Source organism: Mesitornis unicolor, unplaced genomic scaffold (assembly GCF_000695765.1).
Source record: "Mesitornis unicolor isolate BGI_N332 unplaced genomic scaffold, ASM69576v1 Scaffold47104, whole genome shotgun sequence".
NCBI lineage: Eukaryota > Metazoa > Chordata > Aves > Mesitornithiformes > Mesitornithidae > Mesitornis > Mesitornis unicolor.
Genome location: NW_010180289.1, coordinates 3,647 through 30,118, shown reverse-complemented (window position 1 = coordinate 30,118; position 26,472 = coordinate 3,647). Strand labels below are relative to the sequence as shown.

Here is a 26,472-nt window from a genome sequence, read left to right as displayed (position 1 = left end):
TTTAGACAAATACAACAATCCACTAAAATACAGGTGACAAAGAAAAACAGACCTTGATTTTCAAGGTATTTGTCAAACCATTAGGAACATCCAGATCAATCATTATACCTATTATTTTCAGCTAGACTGTACATATTATTTCAAAAAGAGCAAATGGTCAAAAATCAGTAAACTGTTACATATACACTGACCCGTGTGCTCTTTCCCAACCTCTCTGGGCTGCAGTTTCCTGAAGACTACCCCTTAACTCCAAATCAGGGTTGGTGTGAGTTATAAAACGTCAGGGTAAGTGGTTCACAGATCTTTTCAGCACATAGCTATGCTGGTGAAAAAAGCTGTCTTCTTCACATCCTCCAGAACTCTAGCAGTAAACTGAAAGTCCTTGAGGAACGGAAGGTCTTATCAGAGGATCTTTGATACTCTTCTATTGTCTGTTCCACTACCAAATGTGAATGGTTGCAGAGCTAAACACCACTACTAAAGAAAAGATAGCAAATAGAAGTATTCCCACCATTAATAAGAACTAATCTTTGAACAGGAGGGGAAGTAGCAAGAAAGAATTGGAATTAATAACCCTTAATCTTCCTTCTCCCATATGAGAAACAGGACACGGATAGAGTGATTTTAAACGTTACAAGACACATTCCACACTGTGTACATTTCAGATCTGTAATCCGATTAAGGTGTCTGACCACAGTTATCTATGTGGGCCCACAGACACGTGTCACTGTAAACTACGTTAAGGTTCGAGATCTACAGAGCACTTCTTTCATAACAGTCCTGGAAAGTTTTGGTTCGAGGTTTTTTTTTTCTGTCCTCCCCTGGTTCTGTTATTAAGACATCAGGGAAGTCTGAAGCATAGATTAAGCAAAGCAAACACAACAGACAACATCGTCTGAGTTGTACACCAGTATGTGTGTATTCTGTGTCAGTGGTCACACCACCACCTTACTCTGAATGAGTGGTTTTATCACCTCCAGTATCTTCTTTGGGCATACTATAGCCTTGCATTAATAGAATAATGCTCTCTCAAATTAACAAACTAGAGACTTAGATATGATTTCAACATTAAAATCTCACGTACTTGATACCATACAATCTTGATAACTGATTACTAATTTAACCCTAAACACCTTTCCCATGCAGACATAATAAGTCTAAATGACAGCATATTATTCACCGACAGCTATTTTACCCTTTGCCCTGCCATACCAGTATGATTCGTACCTACAGTGCCCCTAATTATCTTTCTCGTAATATTTTTCTGAAAAGCACTGCCTTTAAGTGAAGGTATTACTATTATCCTTTAAGATAACTAATACAATTATGAGGTGTTTCAGACTTTCCTCTCTCTCAAAACTTACATCTTCCTGCCACACAACTTCCTTTCTCTTCTATAGCACAAGGGTTGTGAGCCTGAAGGTGCAACTGCACTACAATGAACCTGCTGCAAGGCTTGTCAACGTGACCACAAACTGCTCCAGTTCAAACTGCATGGCTGGCCTCAGGAGACAGCACTTGCTCTCAGCATGCAACATGTACATCCATGCACCATCCACTGAAACAACATAGAAACACAGAGAAAATTATATTAATTCAGCCTTACTTTTCCAGAGGTGGATTTGTTTTCTCTCGTTTTCTTACAAAGTCAAGAATCAGATTCAGATCAAGAATCCCATTTCACTTTCTTCAGCAGCTAAACTCTCTACTTTATTGGCTCAATATGCTGGGCTTTAGTAATTTGAAATGCTGAGGGTGGGGGACTAGGATGAAAGCTCCAAACTTTACACCTGTGGCCACAGTTGGCCTTGAACAGCTCAGTGAATTAATGAGCAGTTTGCTCAGTGATTTGTAGGGAACCAGAGGACAAAATAATGAGTTGCTACTGTACCTGCCACCTTAAAAGAAGGCAGAGCCACCCGTGCAACTTTTCTTATGAGTAGATTGGAACCTTATCTGTGGATTTTTTTAAACTGATATTTAAACAAATCAGGCTGAAATTTACTACCACTTGTAAGGAGTGTTTAAACTAAACAATTTCTAAACCCAAACAAATATAGAGAGAAACTTGCATGATCAGAGATCCTGTACTAATTCTGTGCTAACCTCTCCCAACTTAAAACGCAAAAGGAGCAAAAAGAAGTAAAAAGAAATTAGGAGTTAACCCAAAACCATTCTTTACACTAAAACTCACCCAAGCTCTGATACATTCTGTTTTTTTCTCATTCACAAAAACACTTAAAATGATTAGACAACTTGGTACTAAGTAACAGCCACTAAAATACTTAAATTGTTAAGGAAGTGCACCTGCCCTATTTGTAATTAGGGGTGAAGTGGCAGTTTCCGAAGTTAGAATCTACAGCCACAGCAGGTTTAAGAGAGACCTTGTTAGGGACAATAAACCCTGGAGGAGTTATCACTGTAGCGGCTCTCTTGTGTCAGAAAAATAGAGATAACATTAATATGGTCACAAGTCACAAAGTATTTGGGTACTGGAAGGACACATTTTTATTCCATGCAACGGTAAAGCAAATTCAAAAGATTATAATACTCTCTAACATAATATACACAACTAAGTATACTTTCTAAAAAAAATAAGGGATTACAATTTTTGTTTCAAACACATTGATACCTGTCAGCCTTTTTAAGGAATTGTTGCCAAATCCAATAAAACTCTTAGCAATTTTCTTCAGTTAATGAAAAATCAGAATGAGGCACTGGTTCCACAGCTATGTGAAATACTCACTGTTCACAGTTGCATCACATTGAAAGATTTAAGTACATGCTAGTGAACATAACTTGAAATTTCTTTTATTGGCTTCTTAAGGTGCTTGCCTGAGATTTAAAGAGACAAAAAAAAATTAAAATCTTACTTTTAGTCATGAATTATTGGAGCTATTTGATCCAAACAAACCACACAGCAAGCTTCTAGTAACCTTCCTGTTGCACTGAGTTATACAATTAAGACGTTCCATGACAGGAGACCCATCTCATTTTGTAAGATAGCCAAAGTGTACCCTGAATGTTTAAGTATGCAAAACTTCATGTTCAGCTTCAAACTCTATTTGCCTCATATCATCAAAAAGTTATGATGAATAAGCTTCACAGAGAGGTACAAAAAGTCCTGAAAAAGGGAAAATCCAGGTATCCAGGTCCACTGCCAGGTTCCCAAGAACACTACATTTAAAACATTGTAGGAAACCAGTCAGGAGGGCTTGGTGCAGCAAAATGTATTTTTCCTTTCCAAATCTGCTACTGAGAGAGAAGAAGGGTGCAGGGAATTAAAAACAAACAAACAACAAACCACCAAACAAACAAACAAAACAAAACAAAACCCACATAAAACAACACCCTCCCACCTCTTGTCTTTGTCTCTATACAGCTTCACAGCTCCTTCAGTCTGTAACTCTTCCTTCTACTCTTCATTTGCAGCCAGATTTTTCCTTTTTCTCTCTGCTGCTTGGGACCTCCTAAAGAAGCCATGTCAGCACAAAAGGAAATGGTGCCTTTGCTTCCATTACCAGTGTCCTAGAAGCAGCAGGATCCCCAGCAGGAAGTTACTGGAGGTCAGTGCTAAATGTCATCTGTCCTCAAGGGATCATCTTACCCACTGCATGATCAGTGCAAGTAAAACCTTCCGCTAATTCTGTCTCTTAACAATCTTGTCTTCAGCTTCCCTTCTAACTCTGCGTGCGTGTGGGTGGCAGGGGGAGTGGGAGGAGGGCATGGCAAAGGGAAGAAGGTACCTCAACTCAATTGGAACAAGTAGGTTTTCACGATGGTGTGAAACCGGAAATTTCACAATGTTTAAAAGTCCTTGTTCCAGGCTCGAAGGCACTAAAAGTTACCCAATAAGATAAATATTTACCACTATAGAAGTTAAATATTTGACGTTTCTGTTAAGAAGTTTATAAATTTCAATCTTTAATCGTAATTTAAAATAAAGTCCAAGGAACCTTTACTGTAAATTTCACAGAAAGAAAATTAGTAATTTTATCATGTCCTAATAGTCAATACAGCCGTTCATAAATAACTGCTAGATCATTTACTTCTTTCAATTCTTAAGACACAGAAATAAAAATAAGGAAATAGTTCAGTTTAATTAAATAGTTTAACATTAGACTTGTTACCTATATACACTTCACATACCAGTTTCAATAGCTGAAGCCTTTAAACAGTTTTCTTTCCCCTGCTTCCCGCAATTGATAATCCTCATGTGATAAAATTAAAAAAAAACCCAACACTTCTACAGAATCTAAGGAGAACAGGAGTTTATTGAGTTCTACCTGTCTGGAAAGTGCTGGTGAAGAGTTGCCATTTCATGCTTTGTCTATATAGGTAAGTTGAAAGAGAAACTGTTGCAAAAATCAGCTCATTTGAAAACTGAGTGATTATCCAGAACTTCTTACCATTCCTAAGTGAACACAAATGTGAAATTTTTTACATGAAGCTAGTCCTTTTCATTTTCAGATGCAACATCTACACTTTAAGTACCCTCAGGATCATTAAAATACTTTCAGGCAGAATTAATATACAGAGAAGCAATTAGTCGTATCTTCAAGAACCCAGGTATCAAAGTCTAAAAGTGCATAATTTAAAACATTAGTACTGGAATACTTTGAAAGAACATTCTTATTCAGTATTAATGCATGCCATTATTACAAAAGTGCCCATTGTCTATTGTAAGGAACAACAATTTTTCTTTTGCAGACAACAACAAAAAAGCATGCTGAATGGTATCGGATCAGTATTAATCTATTTTTAACGAGGTTCAACACACTGTTCAAGACCCATTAAGAGCAGCTTCCTCCAACTGCGCACCAGTGTAAGCATGCACAACTGTTAAAAGTTTTGCAATTACGTGGCTTAGACTGGCCTCAAACATTATCAAAGCAGGGCATTAAGACTGAATCTTGAGTTTTAGTAATCATTTACTTAATTTGTTTAAATAAAATACTAAAAAACACACTAAGAATTAGGCATAAAAACATGTTAAGTAACAAATTTAGGCCTAATGAGCAGAACATACAGGTATTTACAGAAATGCTGATTTGCTGTGGTCTTTAATACTGAGAGGACGTCAGAACGTGGACCACGTGCTTAAAAAAAACAACAACCAAGACCAAACCAAACCAAAGCCCTGGGGAGGAGCGATATCAAACCCACGTCAGCAAGACTGCAGAAGTTATAACCCAGTACAGTGGGTCAACATGGTTTAACGTTGAGATTTAATGGTGAGGAGCAGTCACAAATAAAACAGTCTATTTGCAGTCATTTTAGCAACCGGATTAATAAAAATACTTAAGTTAAACTGCAAGTAATCCATTCCAAGTCAATAGGCTATTTCTATAAAGCAGTTGATGACATCAATTTTCTAAGTGGGTGATGAGGAAATACACAGAAAATCCAAGACAAAAGAGCAGACGAAGATGTGAAGCATGTTAAAATGATGCAACGAAACAAAGTATATAAATTAAATGGGAATGTTTAATCGAGACAGTCCTCTTTTTTCTTTTTTAAAACAGGGGTTCTTCAGAATTTTTTTAATTGGAAAATTAAAGCCTATTCCCACAATAGCGAGGCCATTTCTTTCAAGCAGCTCTGTTGCACAACTGTTACCAGGACCCTAAACAATTTAAATTCTTGTATACTGATATTTATGAACTAAAAGTTTTAAAATATTGTATAGATTTTGTTTGTGCTCCACATATCGCAAGCAATTAACAACATGAAGATTCAATTCCTCAGCTAGAATATCAAACTCTATACCAAGTATTACATGTACACTATACTTGCACAGTGACAAGCACAAGAAAGTACTAGTTGAGCACTTACTTTCAGAAATCCATACCAACTCTTAAAATCCATTTCGGTTCTCCTACGCCACCCAGTCTACAATTTAAGGCATCTCCACACAGTCTTCCATCCACCCACCCACTCCCATACACACAATTTACGTTGGAGGTGTTTACTCTTACAAAAAAATCACTATGTCATTCATGTACCATTTATTATTTATCCCTATAACTGTGTCAGCATCAAGATATGACAGTTAAACCAGTGTTAAATCAATACAATATTTACACAGCACAGCACATTAAGCTCGAGACACTCACTTGGGGATAAAACCACATTTTAGAACAGGACAAAGGTTGCCATTATGTGTTCGAAAACAGCTATTTACAGGTCCCTACGACATAACTATAGTCTGTACACTGTTCCAATGGGGCAGGCAGAAGCAGGATAGGCATTTATTTTGAGGGATTTTAAACATACGATTTGGAAGCATATTATTATGCTACCCTGAATGCCATAAACCACCTCAACATTCTCCAAGGTGGTCTCATATCCTAGAATGGCATGTCCAGCTGATACAAAACAGACACCACAACGTTTACTTTGTGGAGAATTACTCCTGCTATTCAGTCATCTGAACTTTGAAGGTAATTCGTCCCAGAAACTTGTCACGATCATCTTCGTTTTTTAAATTAGGCGAGCCCAGGATCTTACACTCAATTGCTATTTCTTCTTTGGTGCTGTTGGAGTTAATTGCTAGTTGAACAGCCACTAGAGGCTGTAAATAGTGAGCCTAGTAAACAGAAAGACGGGGAAAATATTTGAGATGTCAGAGCAAGTTAGCATTTAAATTAACATTAAATCCATCAGAACAATTAAGAAAAAAGCTAATTAAGAACCCAACCATTCAAAGTCCTCAGTCAAGACTTTTTTTCCCCAAGTTAGATCATCAGGTATACATTCTTTGTATTTTTTCTTAACTAATACATTCAACATAGTTTGAGTCACAGACAGTATCTTCAAGAGGCATATGAATTTACCTCTTTATTACATTTGCTCTGATTTTTCCATAAACCTCTACTTGAAACAGCCTCTGATACGATGATCTTCCTTCCTATCCATTCCACTGTCTCTTCTGGTTTTGATTTTTTTTAAACTGCTAATTTAAGTGTTTTTTGCCAAAAGAATGATTCAACAAGTACTACTAAACCAGCTTCCCTTTCATCCTACCGCACTGTTCAGCAATAATTCATTCTAAAATGTGTTATCTGCGTGACAGCTTTACACAGAAACCTTTCCTTGAACATTCTGACAGTGTCCTGGTCAATCATATTTGGTGGAAGAATTGCAATTCTTGACTCCATTCCCTATAACAAAAATTTCAATTTAAGAATGAATGCAGAATTAATTTGGTTTTGGTCAACCCAATATTTCTCAAGTGCAACTCAATTAGGACAACTTGAATTCTCTTGCAAAGTGCCTATGAATTAAATAAGAGCATATTTATTATACTGTTAAAGCAGCATTTCATGCAATATTCATGAAGTATCTCCATAATCTATTTATAGTTTTTAGGTCAATACTGCTGGCTGCTGACTAAGCAAAATTATTTCTTTTCTTGGTAAAAATTTGTATAAGCCAGTGGATTAAATATGACGCTACAATATTATACAAGTATAAGCCTTAAATTACAACTGAACAACATTTTGGGTTCATTTTATTTTTTCCTCCTCATTAACTTGAGAGACTCCTTAATACATTTCTGTTGATTTTAGGCTATCTTCTCTACTTCTCTAACAATAAAAGCACTACAGAATATTTACAAAAAGACATACTAAAATCTTAATGTAAAGTACTACTAAGAAGTAGATTGACATAACTACTTTCCTTGGATCAGAAGTTTTCCTGTGCTCCTATAAACTTCAAACTGGGAGGGGGAAATGCAGCTAGGGAAGGCACCCTCAAAATTCTCTGGCTGTATGGGTGATACCACATTTGTGGTACTGAGTTTTCTAAAAATCAGAAATGAAATTCCCATGTTTCTTCAAAGAAGTCTTCTCATCACCAAGATATAATGTAAAATTTCTGTTGTAGAGCCGAGAAATCAATCTAGCCTTTTGAGACCTTGCCAAATACCTCAACCTCTTGCAACTCTTTACTGCCTTTTCTTTTTCACAATATACTGATGTTATAAGAATTGAGTCTCACATAAGCAAGAATCGCCCAAACCACAGCCCCTTTCCCACATGACAAAGTGAACATGAAAAGGGATTGAACCAAAAACAAAACAAAAAAAGGCTCCTTTTCTTAATCACCAAAGTCAAGCAAGGGATAGAATTAAGTTTTGCCTGACTTCATTGCTCTCCTTTCATAATCTTCCCTTTTCCATCAGTATAGCAGCAAGGCAGGAATTTTGTCAGGGAAGTTCTTCATCCCATCTCTGGTACAAACTACCCGTGACACGTCAAGGTCTACTGATGCTGTATTTTTGTGCTTCTTAGGAAACCAGTGGTCTCCCTCCCTATTCCTTCATTCCAAGAAGGGGACAGAGTACATGCCGACTCTGCCTGTTGGAAGCACAGGTTGAGTCTTTCTCTAATCTTGTACGTCTAAGAAAAAGGATGGTTTACCAATTCAAAAAGTCTGCCAACAAAATCGAAAACACACAACTACCCATAAGTTACGTGAAAGCAAATGCCGAAGAAAAACTAACTCCTTCCTCATTAGTAAAACAACATGAGGATAAAGAAAGGTTATGTGAACTGCTGCAAGTAAGTATAGAGTACTCTGGAAAAACAACTGATGAATAATTTAGTACAATATGACTTTGGGGAAACTACAACCAACCACTGTGGTATACGATGGATCTAATAGATTAATGTTTTAAAAGTACTTTTGTCTTCAATTGTCAACAGTGAAGGTACTTACTAGACTAAATAACTTTGTCAATAAGAGGCAGTATAATTGCATATGTGATAGAAGGTACAGATTTTCTTTTTTTATCACAAGTTGATGAAAGAAAAGAAAAAAATAAATTCAAGTTTGAAAAGAAATTGGGAGTTTTTAACTCTACGTATTCTATGTCTATGAAGTAGTGAGCTTTGGGGTTTTTTAAAACTTACGTGTTCTTCAATTAGAAAAATAAAATTTATGTCAGAATACAATGAGCATAGATGATGCAAACAAAGAAAAACAAAGATATTAATTTAAAAAAAAAATAAAAATACCTGCCACAAAAAAACCTTGCTGCCTTCATAAAACAGATCAAGTAGAAAACATGACTGCAGAGCCACAAAGAAATAAATCAACAGTACTATAATGAACTGTAAACTTAATATCCTGCATGTAAACCCCAAGGATTAAGTATTTGAAACTGTACTGTAATCCACAGAACCAGTTCATTTTTCCTGCCTTTCTCTGCATTCAGAAAGATTCCAAAAGACATCGGTGACCAAAAAAGCAGCAAATGTCCTTAACAGTGCTACTATACGGTCACTTCCTCATTAGGACAATGCCCAGTTTATTTCCTTACATCTGCTAAAGCATCACTCTAATCTCATCGAGCACTGTGGAGTTTCTGCATATGTAATATTCCTGATGAGTACCTCATTACAAAGCTCAAACTTCAGAATCAATCTGATATTACTAATTGTAAATGTAAACAGAAACAAAACACTTACTAAACGAAGACCATCATTAAGTCATACTTACATGCAAGCTTTTCCCATAGTATGGAAAGTACATTAAGTCAATCAAGCCTTCTGGAGGAAAATAATTTATCTCAACCATGCCTTCTTCCTGTGGTTGGAGATGGCAACAAAATTAGACGTTAACATCTGCTTGCATAAAAATGAATACAAAATTAGAATTATAACCCAGTGATAAAATGCAAGATCCTTGAAAAAGGCAAATGAGCGAACTTCCAAAATATTTATTTTTGGCAAACAGTTACATGCTGCACACATCTGCTACAGTAAGAATTGTTAACAGTAGTATTTAAATTAATCATCAAGTCAAACCAGCTTGCCTTCACGTTTCCCTTATAAGTCAAAGAAAAGGGGAGGGGGGAAAAGGATATTCATTGCAGTGAATAATTTAACAACAAAAACCTCCTATATATAAGCTATAATCTCAAGTATCCAGAAGCAAGCCTGTATATTTCAGTAAGGGAACAGCACATCCAAATTTAAGTTAAAAGATTAATTTCTGTTTAAAGCCAGATTTTTAAGCCTCAAATTTTGAAAAATACAAAGGACTTCCTTCACAAAGGACTGCTGCCCCCTCCCTGCAATGGTGTAATATCCCAAGGGGTAATATTCCAAGGGGCAATGGTCCCAAGCTGGAGCACAGGAGGTTCAAGCTGAAGATGAGGACAAACTTTGTCAGTGTGAGGGTGGCAGAGCATGGCCCAGGCTGCCCAGAGAGGTTGTGGAGTCTCCTTGTCTGCAGACACCCAAAGCCCTGGCCGTGTTCCTGTGTGACTGCTCTGGTGATCCTGCTGTGGCAGGGGTTGCACTGGGGGAGCTTTCCAGGGCCCTTCCAACTCCTCATATTCTATGATTCCTACCATTTGTCCAGCTAGCCTTGGAATACAGGCTACCCAAAAGGAAACCCAAGTTTAAAATGGTGATGTTACCAGAGTTTTTGCATGTCATCATCAGTTTAGAGGAACAACATACATACGCATGCCTTAACGCTAGACTTTCCCCTATAATCCCAAATCTTGTAATAAGCAGCTATCTCTATCTCTATCTACAAAGTTGCTGCCTAATTTCTGACTAAGGGATCACCCAGTCTGTAAGATACACAAAGAATTTAGATATGATCGAGCTGTCCTAGACACAGTCTATCAGTATAGCAATAAACAGACATCTCTCCCTATATACAATATTCCTCAGACCTGTGTATCCTGGCAGAATATCAAACTACCACAAGTTCAAACCAGTAGGAAATGCCCACATTTAATGTCACTTTCTGTAATAAGAGAAACATATTACACAATGATAAAGGGATATGCCACTAAAACAACCCATCCAAAATGCTAAACTTATCTTCAGAACATCACTGCTTGTTCAGTGTAATTCGCAAGTTCAAAGTGCATTAGCAGCTTTGGTTTTTTCTATACTACCATATGCAACAGCTGCAATTTTAGAGATACACTACAAAACTCAGAAGATAACTGCAGTAATAGAACTAAGCAAAAGAGGAACACAAAGATCAAAAACTAATAGAGAATAAACCATACCTGAACCTTCTCACCCTCAAAAAACCCCATAGTGTTAGTCAGAATATGGCCACATTCTTCTTTCTTTGCACCCTAAGTTACTGCAATTCCTCAACATAAGTTTATTAAATATTTTGGACCTTAAGCAACAAATTGCTTTTCGCCATTATTTTTTTATTTTAGTTAAAGCTCATGCAGCTGAATACTCATTTTTCAAATATATTTCTGAAATAATGGTTAAAAAATCAGAATACAGAATAACCTAAGAAAGATAAATAGGAGCAGCTAAACACAAGACATGCATGCAGTCATAAACACAGAAGCATTAGGCTATCAATGCAATAGCAGAGAGGTTCTGGGGCATGCAACTGCCTGTCTCATGCAACTGCTATGGAGTTTGGCGTTTTCTTTATTAATTAATTAATCCTTATTAATAACCCTACACAACTAAAAAAACCCACTGCACCTAAACAAGCTGTATTTGCTAGAAAGCTCCAAGAATCAGTCCATTAGCGAGTGTCACTTTTTCTGCTTACCATTTACAGTTTCCACAAAGAGTTGAAGGCAGGCAGCAAATCTAAAAATCAGACCACTGAGCTGGACAGGCAGACTTCCACCTCACTTACTGGGTCTTTATTAAGACTGTGTCTTAGAAAGAAGTTTGCACATGTTAAAATAACATACAAAGACCCAAGGAAAGAACCTGAGCAAGACTGGTAAATGGCATCATCGCACAAGATGAAGAGCAGCAGAGAAACTGTAAAATATCCAAGATTTCTGTCACAAAAAGCAAGGTAACTCGGATGCTGAGAATGCTGACAATAGCAAGGTGCACACTGTCATTCATAGAGCCATTCTTCCTTCTTGCAAGCTAGAAAGTGATACCTAATACAAAGTCAAGATGGTCACTAAACAGCTGCAATATATAGATTTTGGAATTAAGGCTATTTTTCTTTTCTGCAGTCAAAAAACCCACCATGCACCAGATCTACCAGTTTTCAGTAAAGGTAGTTTTAACTTCAAAGAATACTGCTGCAAGATGTTCCAGTGCACATGAAATTATGCACCTCCAGCCCCAAGCTAAAGAACTAAAATGCTGATCTTCAAACTTCTTGGCAACACAGTCCTCTTCTGGCCTGTTTCTCTTTGTGGAGATCCTCAAGACTACAGCAGGTCAGTTCCTCTGGGGCGCAGGAGGAAGAACCAGCTGCAATCAGTGTCTAACACTGCAAACACCCACCTCTCTCATCTACAGAAACTGGCAGCGATCACAGCTACCACTGTGTGGGGACAAAGGGGGGAGTATCCCCAACTATCAAGTGTGCTGACTTGTGACAGATCTATCTAAAATTACTCTATTAAAAAAAACCAAAAAACAAATATAGGAAAAGTGAAGGGAGAAGAAAGAAGATTCACCTCACAGGAGAATGCTTGAAGAACATAAATTTCAAAGTGAAAAACTTAAATGACCTTTCATGTGGTAAAGATTGGCAGGATGCACAGACAGAAGCTATGCACCTTATTTGGTACTTGAGAGATTTTTCCTCTTCGTTAATTTTTGTTTTCCATTTAACAGTCAAGATTGTGATAAGTCCAGGCAGACACTTCTCCAAATTGCTCTCAATATATGTAAAACACTAACTATAAAGAACAAGAAATATCTAAAAACACAGATGAAGGAGAAACAAAAACTGGTAAACAGCAAATCTACAAGTTAAAAAAATGTCTGCTCTACAATGAATACGATAGTAGCATTTCTGCTCTGTTCAATTAAATCACCTTCATCACTCAGATGTTAAAATTTCAGATTTAAAATTTAAAATTACTGGTAAGTTGCATTTGTCCTATGCACTGCACAAATACGCTCATACATTCTATGAAGTTAATATCCAGCACAGGGTTTATTTTCAGAAATGCGTGTTACCAGGAGTAAACTTTGCAGTACACCCTGAATTCTTTTAATCCATGTTTGCTGACAGCAACACAGAAGGAAAATCAAAAACAAAACATGGCAACAGAACACATCAGTTGCTTAAGGACTAGGTAAACATCCTGAGTAAGAGAAGCAATAGAAAAGTACAAATATAAATTTGTCTGAAAACGTACAAAAGCCTATCGGCTTATCCTTCTCCATCTTTCCACTGTGCACACAAGAAGGTCACAATGATGTGAACATCCTTGCATCAACAAGATCCAGAAAGGCCACACGGTATTCTCTCCAGGCAAGGATTCACCTTATCCACTACAGAAGAGACCATGATACAGCACTCCTATGCCAAAGAGGCAGAGAAACAACAAAGGAATTGGAAACAAGGCCTCATAAGCTGATGTAAAGAGAGTACTCCTTTAATTTTAAAGGAAGAGTTTCAATAAGCAAGGGGCGTAACAGAAAGAAGGACAAAATGACAAGATGAAAGCTGTTGATGCTGTTTTGTTGTCCACAGACAAGAATGAATTGTAACCAAAACTTAAGCTTTCCTAAGCAGGTAAATCAATTATGAGCTATGGCAAGAATAGGCTAATTTAAGACAAAATAGATGCATTCAAAGTGGCAAAGCCTGACAAATATTTTCCCTGGAAGTCACTGAAGAAATAGTAAGATTAATAATCTTAAAATTTACTAAACACCACACTTGTATAAATCAGAGAAATTCTAACTGGATATGGTAAAAAGCAGTACTTCATACAAGAGAAAGAGGACGCAAGAAGACACACACCATAACATACATTTTAAGTATCTCAAAGGGTAAAAACATTACCAAGAAACCCCACTGTGATCAACCAAGTTGTCATCAAATTTAGTCTTTCGCTAGTGAAATCAGCTAAGAGGATAAGAAGGAGCATAATCTGTGGTTTGCTTAGTATAGCTTTTACCTCTGTCTCATAGAGCATCCATATAAGGAAGCTGAAGAAATACAGTCATCATAAAATAGGATCATCATCAATATTTTATAAATCACTTGAACATTAGTTCTCAACACCTCACAAGGCATTTCAGGTGGAAATGAAGATGACTGTCCTGGACCCTATTCAGTGTTTTCAATAAGGAAACACAAGATGTAAAAGAAAGTTTCATTTATTGATGGCACCAAGCTGTAAGTAGTTCAAAACACTTTGGAGAACTCAATCCCATTAAAATGGTTATGAAAAATTACAGAAGAGGGTCCCAGAAATAGCAACATGAAATTAAACGCTCTGAAATACAAGAAATCACACGTACAAATACAGACTGGGAAATAACCAAAAGAAAGCAGCAGTGAAACGATTAAAATAAAAACTCAGTGTATCATAAATGGCAAATTCACCTTGAGAGACATTATTACTTCCAGTGGGATGACATTCTGTCATTAACATTACCTCAACTAGAGGAAAACTTCTGTGCAGTTTAGGATGCAACATTATGAGAAATCATAAACTAGAGAAGTCAAAGAAGAAAGAGTACTAGGAAAAGTAGAAGGAATTTAATTGCTTTAGTCTAAAGAAAAAATAATTCCTCCAACAAAACAACGTTTTTTTAAGCACAGACATGAAGAAATCAGTCTCAAATAAGAGGAGGAATCACCTTTACTTTTGACGGACTTTCACACGGAGATCAAAACTTTCAAACACTCCCCAAAAAAATCAAGCATTAAAATTTACGCCTACCACAGGTACCTAGGATGAAGGCAGAAACTCTTACAGTGTTTCTCCCATTAATTACTGAAATTTCCCAGCCTACATTTTTATCAGTCACCTCAAGCTAAAAGCCCTGACTCCATCCCTTGCTTCTGCTACTAACTTACAAGGCTTTCACTGCTCCCCAAGCAGTCTAGGAAAAATCCGCAGAAGTCAACGTAATCATTATAGCTGCCATAAAACTGTGTAAATCCATTGGTACACAACAAGTATGCATACATTAGCCGTTACTATAAGTAGTTTATACTTTACTTAAAGGCAACGTTTACTTGCACAGTAACAACAGTTTCCACACTGTGTCTTACCCATCATTTATATAATTGTCTAAGGTGCACTTGCAGCATGGAGAAAAAATAAAAATACAGGTTATGAAATGGGAAAACAAAACATAACTCACAATAAAGAAATAAATAAGCAAGCATGACCACAAATTATATGTATGCATTTTCCTTGACTCTAAAGCAAGTCGGGTAGCTCAAATACATCTAAAGATGAAAGAACAGCAACAAAAAAGTACTGTTATAAGTAAACTGACAAAATTAAATAAACTAAAAATAAACTAGACATACAGCAGATGAAAATAAAAGTACAAAATCTAACAAGAAAGGGGGTGAAATTAATGTTCTGACAAAGTATTACTTCACTTTTCATCCTAATCACAAAGAAAATTAGCTACATGCTTTTCTTACATTCAGAACTGACCTTAGATGTACACTGTATACGTGGTTCTCCTTCAGGTTTTAATCCAATTATCTAAAGGAGAGAGTTAAAATATAGTTTTATAGATTTTCTTCCCTTTTCCATTTTTACAGACTGAATTGGAACTTTTCCCCCCAGTTAATAGGATAGAATTCATGCAGGGAGCAAATCTATCCAGTGTCATTTTCACATGAAGCACAATTTTAGACTAGGACTAAGAATTAAAGCATTGTTAAGTTAAAGCTCAAATAGTTGTAGTGGCCACAGAAAGAACTATTTTCTTGTTTTACATTCAGCATGTAGCATTAATGCCTCAAACCAGGTAGCAGTTCAAGCAGTCGATAACATCACTGAAAAGTCAAGTACTTATTCACTCAGTAAAGTTTCCATCACTGTGCACAGTTTAGGAGTTACAGAATGCATGACATTCTAATTATACTTCTAGAATGCAGACATGAAGAAAAACACACTGTACCGGCACAGTGTTTTAGAATCTGTTACGTAGAACAGCATGCAAAAACCAAAGAGCACTGTAATCCCTAAAACTGGGTTTTCATGTATTTTGATACAAATAATGAAGGTCAATAAGTATTAGAATGCTCAAAAAGCTCATGTCATTTTTCTCTCTGAAACACATGAATTGCTAGACATTTCAGTAAATAACGCTATTCCAGAAATGCAAATGTCCTCAGAAGCAAACTGAACACATATTTCAGTCCCTTTCTACAGTAATTTTTTGTATAGTGGTGGCTGGGAGAAAGAATTAAAAAGTAGGCACTTACTCTGTTCACTTTCACAAGCACGCAGGGAGTTCCTTTAGAATAGCCAAAGGTTTTATCTTCTTTTCCAGAGCACTGTCCAAGCTCAGAGAGGTTAAATCGACATGCCTTTTTAACAGCAACATCATTCTGATCAAAAATCCTTCCTGGTGTACAATTTATGTTTTGGGATTGCTTTGAATCATCATACGCTATGGACAACAAATAGCTTGTAAATCAATGGTATAAAGCATACAAGTGGCCAAAAACTGCAGAAGCCGAAGTAAACATCTAATTTATAGTTGTTATAAGAGTTTTCTCAAAGGACTATTTTCAGATAAGTATGTCTCTTACATCCATCTTAACAACCACTTACTCTTTCAAAGCCTATCAAGTGTACTTGAATGAAAGAATAAAAGAGTACTACAAAAGAAATACTGTTCTCCTGCTTTTCGAATCATATAATCACAACTTTATTAATTTCTGTACATAAAGTAATTATGTATTCTAAAATAATATATTTAAAGACAAACAATCAAGTTTTAACCTGGAAACTAAACCAGTTTTCCTTTTGCACATGTTTCTTTTATAAACACACAGGGAAACTTCAGGTATTTCAATGGCTTATAGCGGCTGAGGGAGCTGGGTCTCTTTAGTTTGCAGAAGAGGAGACTGAGGGGAGACCTCATTCATGTTTATAAATATTTAAAGGGTGAGTGTCACGAGGATGGAGGCAGGCTCTTCTCGGTGACAAACAATGATAGGACAAGAGGTAATGGGCACAAGCTGGAACACAGGAGGTTCCACTTAAATTTGAGAAGAAACTTCTTCTCAGTGAGGGTGACAGAGCACTGGACCAGGCTGCCCAGAGAGGTTGTGGAGTCTCCTTCTCTGCAGACATTCAAACCCCGCCTGGACGCCTTCCTGTGCAACCTCATCTGGGTGTTCCTGCTCCGGCAGGGGGATTGGACTAGATGATCTTTTGAGGTCCCTTCCAATCCCTAACGTTCTGTGATTCTGTGTGTGTAAATTGCCTCTACGTTTACATCAGGTAGTGTAACTGACACTATTCTAACATCCCAAGTTGTTTCTCACTTTCTTGTGTTTCACAAGATCACATTGTCACAAACACCCACCTATTCACATTTATCATGTTTTGTGGTTCTGTTCCCCTCCCTTATGCCTCACCCCCAGTTAGGCATAAACAAAGTGAAATGGAAGGAGGGTAACGAAAGATCATCCTCAATGCGAGAGTCCAAAACCCTCTGAACTGCAGCAGAGGCAGGTAATTATGAAATGCAACATTCCTCCCAGGAACCCTTGGCAGAGCTCTGAAAGGAAAACCTTTTAGTAGGCACCAAAACTATGAATCCAGAGAGATTCAAGTATAGCCTGTGTAGCTAACAAAGCTACTCACGCACACAGGTGAGAATTTACAGCGTCTCCTCAATTCTGACTTACAACGTTTGAGGGGTTAAACTTACTATAATGTATGATTTAAACTAGTGATTTTGCCATCTTACGCTCTTTTCCTGTGTTACTTTTTGTCCATGTTCTAAATTCAGTGTTTTAGTATTTCTGCATGTAAATACTGTGTATCAGGGTGAAAATTAATAAATTGCAATTAATTTGTATGCCTCATTTTTTAAACAGGCAAACACTCAAGTTCTTAAGACTAAAGGATTCTCACTCATTTACCAGGCCATTTAGATGAAGACTGATCAGTTAAGTCTTGATAAACTTTGCCTCCAAATACATGACCTATATAATTTTACACTGAAATCGTTTGGCATACACAATTTCTACATCTTGTTGTTATTTAAACAATTATGTCACCAAAACACTGGACTAGGACCCAAAATTTTCCATTATGCACTCTACTGTTCCTAACGCTCAGGATCCCTGTCCAATATAGGTACTGATACTTACCTCTTCTGCAAAGTACATACTTTAATAACACACATCTAGACTAAACCTGAACTTGCATCACTTTTCATTAGCAATTGGTAACTACGAGCAAAAAAGGAAACTAATGCATGCAACATTAAGACTCCTGAATTGCTTGGGCAGTTGTAAGTAACTTACATTCAAGAAATTTTCTAAGTGTAGAAACATATTCTGCATATGACTGGGCATCACTCTTGTTAAAGTAAAATTCCAATGCGGTGTCTGGCTTTGGTGAAATCATAAGTCCTTAAAAAGAAAAAGTGCAAGTAAAGAACTGAACAACTTCTCTTCCCCACACCACTCCAACCTAGTCAAAAAGCATATTCATAAATTGGAAAATACTTATCTGTAGAGAATCAATGTTACTCCTATATTCCACAGTACCAGAAGGCATTCTGTGTTTTAAGTCAGTTATAATCAACATGACATTAATTAATACTTAAACTCAACCCAAACTGCAATTCATAAACCAAACCCCATGGATTAGGAATAGCAAAATCAGCAAGTAAATCACTTTCAATCAAAGAATTTTACCGATTTACTTCCCACTTTCCAAAATCAGCAAATTAAACTTTAAAAATAATTTCAAAAATAGCCAAAACCACACCCAGAATACCTCCAGTTAAAACTATGCTTCAAAGCTTTAGGCAATATAGAGTGAAGTGACTGTATTAAACAAAGTATTTTTTAAAACTTTATAACGCATAAAGATGGCTTGAAAGATTTCCCAATCCAAACAGACAAGCCAAGGTATTTGTTATCCCTTTCCTCCTCTTCCTCAGACAGAAAGTTTAGATGTCATCTGTTTCATGGAGAACACAAGAAACGTCATTAAACCACTGTACGCGTGTCACTTGAAAGGGGTATGCCTTAGGCTGTGGCAGCTACGAACACTCCTGAGCTGACACCCTGGCTTCTTGCACGGACACTGACACAGTCAGGGGTCCCCGTCTGCTGCACTGGGAGCCTACGGCTGGCTGCATTCAGCTGCTGGCTGCAGGTGCTGGCCCAGGAGCAATCTGCAGGCAGGGAGCCAGGACCGGCAGGAGAAACAAGGATGCAGATTACTCAATGCTGAAGCCAGCTTTGTGTTGAAGGATGACAAGAAGTTTGGGCCCCTGACAGAGGTGAACTGTCCTTCTTCCCAGAATATGGGTAAAGAAAGGTACAGTTAAATCTTAGGGATTGTTTTTGTAGCAGGTGAAAGCAAAAGGTGCACTCTCTGCTAATACATACAGTCCCGTACCACCAGGAGTCGTCACTGACACCGATACCTAATGCTAGCATTAGCCATCACAGCTTCTGTAGCAGATGAAATAGCACACCACCACCAGATGTCACAGAAAAGATTAAACCTGCTTTAAAAAGGGTGTACAATTGATTGCTTTATTCACACTACCTTAAGGTAATTCATACTTAATATAAATAATTAGAATGGATAAAAACCCTGCAGTTGTGATTAACGGATAAGTGTCCATGCATCTGTCTCTTCAACTACAGCTAAGAACTGACATTGCAGTCCCACAAAAGAAAACAAAAACAATCAACAAACCACAATCTATTTTTTATCAGATTGGTTTTCTTCTAAGGTAAAATATTAAAACAGTTAGGTCAACATCAAATTTGACATAAGGGAAGAAGCTGCAAATACAGCCATAACTTACTGTATCAGCTTAGGATGCCATGTAGTTTCCTATTCTCCAGCAAAACCAATTAAAACTAGATTCCCAAATTAATCACATTTAAGACAGAAAACTCAACTCCAAAAATTAAAAAATAGAAGTAAAATCTGTCTTTCTTTATAAAAAATCTAAGGTAAGGCTACAGTGGGAAGATAAAGTTGGCTAAGTTGTCTTAGTGTTGGATTCTTAATACATTACTTAGTTAATCAATCACAGTAATCTTTCGGAAAGCATACAGAAAGCGCAATTAAGCAGCCCAGATCTGTTAAGGATTCACCTATAGAAATGATCAAGCTTCTCATCTGAAGGCAGAAATTATTACAAATACTTTAAAGTGAGAAATAATACCAGTATTTAAATAATACCAGTTACTTAAAATAAATCCTAAATTTTCCTTTCTGCATTAGCAGCAGTTAAATTATTTCCAGGCAAGCCACAACTAAATTCCTTAACGTACTGACAGTCCATATAAAACTACAAATACCATTTTTGACTGCAAATTACGTTGCGCCATTACAGTCATCTTCTGGCCTCCGCACTGGGATTCAACAACATACAAGACCATTAGTAACAGGGCTGAAAATTGCTGCAGGGGTTTTATACACTAAGGGATCTTGAGGGAGAAGAGATTGTTTCTATAGTATCACAATGACAGAATAGTTTGGGTTGGAAGGGACCCTTAAGATCACCCAGTTCCAGCCCCATTGCCGTGAGAAGGGACACCTCCCACTAGACCTGACCTTGAACTTACCTATAGAATTATACTGTAAATGAAGGACTTAGATGCTGTTTTTCAAAGTGAATATGACAAAGTAACTAAACTAGTCCTCAATGAATGAAGCAGTAATTTGAAGAGATTTATTGCTTCAGGGGAACTTCAAAAACATCCCAAGAGGAAGGGACTGCTCCAATTCCAGTAGATCTCAGTCTGCCGAGAGACCATGCTGTCAGTTCTACAGAAAAAGCTATCTGAAGGACTGATGCACAGACTGAGAGAAATGCAGGATTTGGGCTCTTCTAGAGAAACAGAATTAACAGCCTCAACATAGGATCACATCTAGGATTGTAACATAGATTACATTATCCTACAGTTCCAAGAAGGATTTAAAAACCCCCCATTTTTAAATCATCTGAATTTGATTGATACCATTATATCCCAGTTTACAATGCAAGTCAAATATAAATTATAAAATAAATCAACTGTGAGATTTCCAAGTATGTTTAAACACAAGAGTAAAACCTTTGACCTACACCATCCAGGTTTGTGCGCAGAATTTTTTATAATTTAAAGTTTTACAGCCAGGAACATGACATGTTTCACTGCAAGTGAAAAATGACAGAGTTAAAGAGAAACATTAAAACAGCAATTTCATTAACTTTTATGTATGCGTAATTAAAGACCTCATTAATAAACAAAACATTTTAGGAATTCTTAAATTAAAATCTAATTGTGTGGCATACTTATTGTTTTAAACAAACATCCCTTGTAACTTAATTCAAAACAAAGGAAAATTAATACCCTGAATTGAGAAAGGCAAGAGAGAAAAAACATCACTCAAGTCCAGTATTAAGTCACAGCTACCCACAGCTCCATCCACTACCAAAGTTCCAACTACAACAACTGAAATTGGGAGAAATGGTCAACTAAGCCCCCACCCTTTTTTTAACTAAGTAGGTTGTGTTGTTGTTATAGTAGTAATAATGATGATTATTATAATAATATTTCTAGAATTTAGCCTATTCTTAGCTAGAAAAAACAGCACAAATCTTCAAGAACCCCTTATAAGCGGATATTTGTTAGAGAAGGCCTGAACCCTGCACTAAAACAAGTTCTGTTCAGAATCCAGAGACATTTATCATATTGGCCCAACTGCAACTTGCTCATGTAAAGTCTACTGTATTATCTTAAGTGCTGATGCAGCTGCAAGGTGCTGGTTAATTTTAAGAGTTTGGAGTTAAATAAAAGAGGGAAAAGTATTTTACAAGATAGTATCCTCTAATTTTCACTGAAACATTAATATTGCATGGTCATTTAGTTTCTGGTGTGTTTTAAACATAAATTTGGTCTCTAAGCCAAGTTATAAAATTTGAGATACCAAATTTTCAGATGGCCCAATCATTTACGTTGCATAAACACATCAAATACCTACACATTCCAGAAACACTAACTAGAGAATAGTAATTTCTTTGGTGTTGTTAAAGTATGCAGACACATCTTTTAAATATGTTCACAGTAAAAATCCTTACTTTTTCTCCAATACGGAGATCCACCAAAACAGAGCCTATAATGACAGATTTTTGAGATATATTTAAACCAATCATTTAAAAAAAAAAAAAGGGAAAGAAAAAGGAAAAACAATTTAAAAAAAAAAAAGAAAAAAGGGCAACCACTACATTAGTTTTATTTGTGCAGGTTTTTTTCCTGTTACATATAGCGTCTTGAACCAGCCAACAGTGGGACTGGCTGGGCAGGTACGCAAAGGAAGCGGTCATTCCAGGAAGCAAGACATCACTTTCAGTGGCAGCTACACGTTACTTGGTCTTCGCCTCATCACAAAACAGGACCCTCTCTCTTCAGTGTCTCTCTATGTAGCCCCTGGACTTCACAGACATTTCCTGTTGATTGAAAGCTAATACTCTCATGAAAACTTAGGAAATGCCTTCGTATAATAGTCCTTACACTCTCCTGAGCAGTTCACCCCCATAGAACAGCCTTCCCGTGCCTTCTTCAAAGTATCAAATACTATCACAGGTCCATCTGATCCAAGAGGACTGGCTCACAGTATTTGATTAAGCAATTTGATTTAATGATAATCCCACTTCTACAACAGCACGTTGTGTGGATGTGCAGGTAAAATTGTGGTCTACGCACATGACAAATTCAACTGAAAAGAACTTCAAGAAGAAACAGCAAAAGTTAGCACATACACACAAAAGGCTACTGACTGAATTTATGCTATAAACGCATATAAGTTGCTTCACTCAAAGTTTTGCCTTTGAAACGTGTAACTGAGTAATAATCACAGTTCCCCATAGGTAGTTCATACTTCAAACTCTCAAATGAAACTTAGCTGTGAAGTCAGAGATTTATGAAAAAATGAATACACTGTTACCTGGACTAGAGATCCGGTCACGGTATTTTGGTATATCGCTGCTCAGTGTCTGAAGCATAACCCACATTGTGAATGTGAAGAGTGCTGCTAGGAAGCCATAAAATACCAGATAAAATAGTAAGATCAAACCTGCAAAGAAAAAGCTAAAATTACTATTTTTGTTTCAGATAATTCCACTACCTAGTTTGAAAACTAAAAAGGGAAATATGCAATACAACATTTGGTTTTGCTCTCTCCTCGCCCCAATCCCTTGCCACTTGTAATTGTAGTTATAAAATCAATATGCCCCTAACATACATAAGTATTGCACAGTGCAGAATAACACATGTAAAAACATTTTCTTCACGCTTTCTGGCTCTTAAAATTTACATGGTATTTTGGCATCTGTGTTTTTAACAGAGAAGCATTAAAAACCACTCTGTGGGCTACATAGGAAAGCTGGCAAAGATGACTAAGCAGTCCCTCAGGGAAAAAAAACCAAAACGTTTTCACTTGTTTAAGGGAATACAGTTCTGCATCTGGAAAGGAAGAGGTCACAGAAAAAACAAAAGAACTGAGTGAAAAGATAAAATAATTACACCGGATCCAGAACAGGTAAGAAGCGATTGGTGCTTTAGTAACAGTTGATATTTGAGAGAGCTCCACACAAAGCATTCATTCACACCTACACACTGTTACAAGACTTTCTTCAGGTGAAAATGCTTTCTGCTGCATATTTTTAAAAACAAACCAAGCCATGCTTAAGTCCATACTTATCAGAAGTCTTTCCTAACACATCCACCTGCTTTACCAATCTACCTGGCGGACACAGCAACATTCCTGGAAATCACCAATTACTCAGATGTTATTAGCTTCGACTTGACGGCTGCTAGCGGAGATCCTTAAAACCTGAAGAAACAGCCTCAATGAAACAGCCTATTACAGTGCTGTACCTCTCCATCACCCAGCTGCAAAAAATAGCTAGGTGAGAACACTACGGAAAACAGCTTGAAAACTTACCGCGATTAAGTGTTTTTATCTTCGTCCCTGATCTTCCCCCCACCCCCCATTTTCATTACACATGCACAGACATGCGCTCTGCATACACAGATCAGTTGTTTACAGAAAAGACAAGGTAACGGACAGATCGAAGTTAAAACCTTACTTTAGAGATTACAGGGACTCAACAGCTGCAGCATCTGAGCTGTGACTGAACACTCGAGACTTAAGGACACATGCATAATCACCGTCAGAAGGAATGGGAGCTATACAGGTATTGACGAATTTGGATGCCTCCACAAAGAGCCATCTTCAAAACCCTTCTAATTCAAATCATAACTGAACAGTGACGCAAATTCAATTTTTATAAAATATTCTAGTTACAAGGCTGCTACCTGTAATACTCTACAATGAACAAGACAGCCAGATATTATAAACTATTTCTAAGGCTATTTAGAAGTTGAAAAGAACATATAAAAACAAACAGTAGAAATACTAATTGTGGATAATTCACAGAAGCCATTACAGAGGTTGCATCTGTATTTGGCACACCAGCCATTTGCTTTACCTATAAGCTTACAATTGCTTTAACTGGACCCATAACAGAGCGATGATCTTCTGATTAATACCCAATGTATTTTGGGCATCACAAAAACAAACAACAAAACTCCCTCACAAAACCTTTGGTCAGCTCTCGTTTTGATCCCTACAAGTTAAACAATTATTGAATACACTTTCATCAAACTCTCTAAAAAGTGATCAAGTGACCAAGACATTCATCATTCAGTTCCAGGAGAACAGAAAAAAAGTCTGACATTTAAGATAAGACTAGCATCTTCTGTGGCAATTAGCATAAGAGCAAGAAAGTTGGGGAAGTCATCTTCACCAAGCTATTTCAGAATACATCTGTATTTTAATTTCCAAAAGATGATGCCTAACTTCACCAGGTTAAAAAAAAGAAAAAAAAATTCCTGCCCACTTGTTTATTACTGATGGGCATAACAGCACCACAGCGGTGTACCTCTAAACTGACATGGCTCAAAGTACAGTGCTGCTTTGGACCAGTACTCCAACATCTGCAACACTGGCCTTAGAGCCCATTTTGAAGCACCCTGAAGAGCTGATCCAAGCCTCCTGCAGCTCTCTTCCTTTTCTCCCTCAGCTGAGACAATGCTGGCAGCCCACCTACACAGCCTCCCTACTCCAGCGGGGAAGGGGGCTGCTGGAGTCGACTCCGTGGTGGAGACTGCAGTGCGAACTGGAGTGCACTGGAGTCCTTGTCCCTCCCAGCCACATCACACCCACCGGGTGCAGCAGTAACAAGGCTAGGAAGACTGTGTCTGTTCACTGCACTGAAACTCCACTAACCTCCCCAAGTACAGCAAAAGGCGTGTGCGCGCACACACACATTATTTTTAATCTTTATTTTAATATAGCTTGAAAATGCACTGCAGAGCACTGACCACCAGTCTAAACTGCCCCCTTTATGCTACTTTGCCACAGTAAAGAGAGGAAAAAACAAACCCTCTGCAAATTCCAGTGGCCCCAGACTGAGTAAGCTGCTCTTTGTGAACCTATTAGTATTAATTATCCTAAGCTAATTGCAGTGAATGAGCCATAACCTGTCAAGAAGCCCTGCCAAAATAACTTCACATAACGCTGGACTTCTTGTCAGGAAACGAGATGTACCCCAGTAACAGTGCAAAGCTATCCTCCACATTCACCCCAAGGGAAGTACAGCTGCCACATCTAACACGCAACTCAATTCAATTGCTGCAGAACATCTTGCTACACCAAACGCTTTGTCTGTCTGACACTAAAACTATCACACAGGAAAAACCTCCAAAACCAAAATTCTGCATTACAATTTACCTAGCTGATTTTTTTGTTTTATGATCTGGTTTTCTCTTCTTTTTTGCAGGGCATCACAGTACCAAAACCCCTTCATATCCTAACCACATCAATAAGCAACAGTCAAATCTGTAAAACTGCTATTTCTGAACCAAGGTGTTGGTGCCATCATCACTTGGAGTTCATCTGCAGGAATCAAAACACTTCTCCACTATGAAAACTAGGATTTCTGACTCTGGTGAATGCAAAATATCACATACCTGGTCACTGTTTTCATGATGAATAAAAGCTTTCCAAACTTTACATGGCAAAAGTGATAAAAAGCATACCAATCTGGCACAAACCATATTGGCAGATCTACCTATATGCATTACATAGGTAGCTACACACAGGTATCAATATAAACACTCTCACAACAGACATGGAAGCAGCTACTCAACATTCACTGCAACAATGAAAATGAAATTCTGTCTTTACAGTTTGCTGGGTTCCACGTCACATTGATCCCATCACCTGCAAGATCATTCTTCAGTATCTTTAACCAGTAGGATTTAAATACCCAAGTAATGTTACTAGTGACTGCCACCAATGTCAGCAACATCGACACTTCCAGTCCATCTACAGGATGGACTTCCTTGCCTTAAGCTAACATAACTATACATATTAGATAAGCACTAATCGTGTTTCACCTTCATTCTCTAGACACCTGGGAATTACTGTTTACCAAATTTTGGGGATGGCAGAGGGAG

The 26,472-nt window shown here is 37.4% G+C and overlaps 1 protein-coding gene across 1 annotated transcript; it reads right to left on the bottom strand.

Moving 5' to 3' along the window:
• Window positions 1-5,519: 5,519 nt before the first annotated feature.
• Window positions 5,520-23,023, bottom strand: ATP1B3 (ATPase, Na+/K+ transporting, beta 3 polypeptide; the record flags this gene model as incomplete). Its single annotated transcript, XM_010183050.1, has 6 exons — window positions 5,520-6,589; window positions 9,508-9,594; window positions 15,398-15,448; window positions 16,177-16,364; window positions 18,238-18,345; window positions 22,895-23,023. Coding segments are annotated over 6 exons (734 nt in total), but the record flags the coding sequence as incomplete, so codon positions are not given.
• Between the last annotated feature and the right edge of the window lie 3,449 nt (window positions 23,024-26,472).